Raw genomic sequence first — 1,649 nt, forward strand, 5'->3', positions numbered from 1 at the left:
TGTTGAACATTTGAGCTCTTTTTAATTTTACGTTTTACAATCTCTGACCAGTCAGATTGCTTGCTCGATTCGGTCTTGCAATCGGATTGCTGCTTTCTTTCTACTTTTGGGCTATTGTTAATAGCCGCATCATTTACTATTTCTCGGAAGATGTTTCTTTCTTCAATAAATAGTTCTTCTAATTTTTTTAACTTTTCGTCAAGAATTGACTCAAATTTAGCTTTTTTTGAGCTTGGAATTTTAAAAAGGTTGAGAGCAGCATACTGAGGCAATTTGCTTTCAATTTTGTTGCTCAGAATTGTTTTTATTGTTAGTATTAAATCACTAACCTTGTCCTTTTTAGAGTTTCCAGAACTGTTTGGCTTTATTTTATCATCTTTTTCTAGATTTAACGCATCTAGATCGCTGGTAAGTATTTTTTTTGCTATTCTAATATCTTCACAATTGTAGAAATCCATTATTTCGTAAATGAATTCCGCATCGTCAATTTTGTCAGAATTATTAAATAAATAACACAATAACTCGTTAATGCAAACCGCTCGCGACATCTTACCGGATGTATGTATGTATGTTAAAACCAAATCATTGACGAATGACACCAAAAGCCAAGCGTCTGACTAAATTTGATTTTATTTGCTATAACGTCACTCAACCCCGTCGGCATTCAACTCCACATTTTCCAACACACAGACGCGCAAAAACCGCTGCAGAATGCACGAGATATTATTCATAGCAAAAAAATATTCCCTACTATCGCCTGACCTAATACTGATATTTTTACAAATCCGATTGAAAAACCCGGAGGTGATACGGTCCATGGGGCCGAGGACCTCGATACAAATCGGTAAAAACTCCATCGAGGGGAGAGCTCCGTCGTACTTTTTGATCTTCTCGTCAGATGCCCTGGTTGCAGCCAAACCGCTTTCTTTGCTAGTAAGCTGGACGTAGCGCTCAGCAAAGGTGCCCGGAACGGTAACGTCCCACGCCAAGCACCTGCCGGCTCTCCAAGGGATCAAGGTACACCCGTCAGGGCGCTTACCGTCGTGCGCCGCAATGCCCGACGGTTCCTTTAAAACCGGAATTGAGGCCTTGGAGAAAAGTCGGCACACAAAATCGTTTATGGCTGAATGTCGCTGCTGGCGACCTCCGCCCAAACGACAAACAAGACCATGATGGCCAAGTTCATCCGCCTCCGCGCCGCACCTGCATGTATATCGACTCTGAACGGCCAACCCCAGACGGAAGCCAATGGCTGTCCTGACCGTTTCGTCGTCCAATCTGGTACCCACCGACGTATTGGGCAAAGATCTCAGCCAGCCGCAACTCGCCTCGCTGGAAACTGCCAGCAAGCGAGCTGAGGTCGCCGAGTCAGGGCTTGAGGAAAGCAACTCTTTGAATGTGCGTTTATATGCTTCCTCCAAAATGTTGCCCTGGGAAAGGTCTGTTGGTTGGATTGGAGTCGGTGGGGTACAGTGCAGGCTACTAAATTGCCGAAGAAGGGCAGACTGTAGGTCAAGCGTGGCAGATGCGGAAGATTTATAAACAATTGGTGCAAGCTGAACCACGCTTAGTAACCCCAGTCCCCCAAATCGTACCGGCAGCTGAGCCTGAGACCAACCCTTGTCGGTAATATCGACGTTACATATGCT

The 1,649-nt window shown here is 44.6% G+C and overlaps 2 protein-coding genes across 2 annotated transcripts in view; both read right to left on the reverse strand.

Moving 5' to 3' along the window:
• The window catches only part of HELRODRAFT_173100 (hypothetical protein), a gene marked incomplete at both ends in the record, with an annotated part of 4,026 nt that extends 3,568 nt beyond the window's left edge, over window positions 1–458 (reverse strand). The window contains one exon of the mRNA XM_009019717.1: window positions 49–458. Coding sequence (XP_009017965.1) covers window positions 49–458 — 410 coding nt within the window. The remainder of the gene's footprint in view (window positions 1–48) is intronic.
• Window positions 459–644: 186 nt separating this feature from the next.
• HELRODRAFT_173101 (hypothetical protein) overlaps window positions 645–1,649 on the reverse strand; it is a gene marked incomplete at both ends in the record, with an annotated part of 1,439 nt that continues 434 nt past the window's right edge. The window contains one exon of the mRNA XM_009019718.1: window positions 645–1,067. Within this exon, the coding sequence (XP_009017966.1) occupies window positions 645–1,067 (423 nt within the window). The remainder of the gene's footprint in view (window positions 1,068–1,649) is intronic.

This window comes from Helobdella robusta (assembly GCF_000326865.2).
Source record: "Helobdella robusta unplaced genomic scaffold HELROscaffold_25, whole genome shotgun sequence".
NCBI classification, from domain to species: domain Eukaryota; kingdom Metazoa; phylum Annelida; class Clitellata; order Rhynchobdellida; family Glossiphoniidae; genus Helobdella; species Helobdella robusta.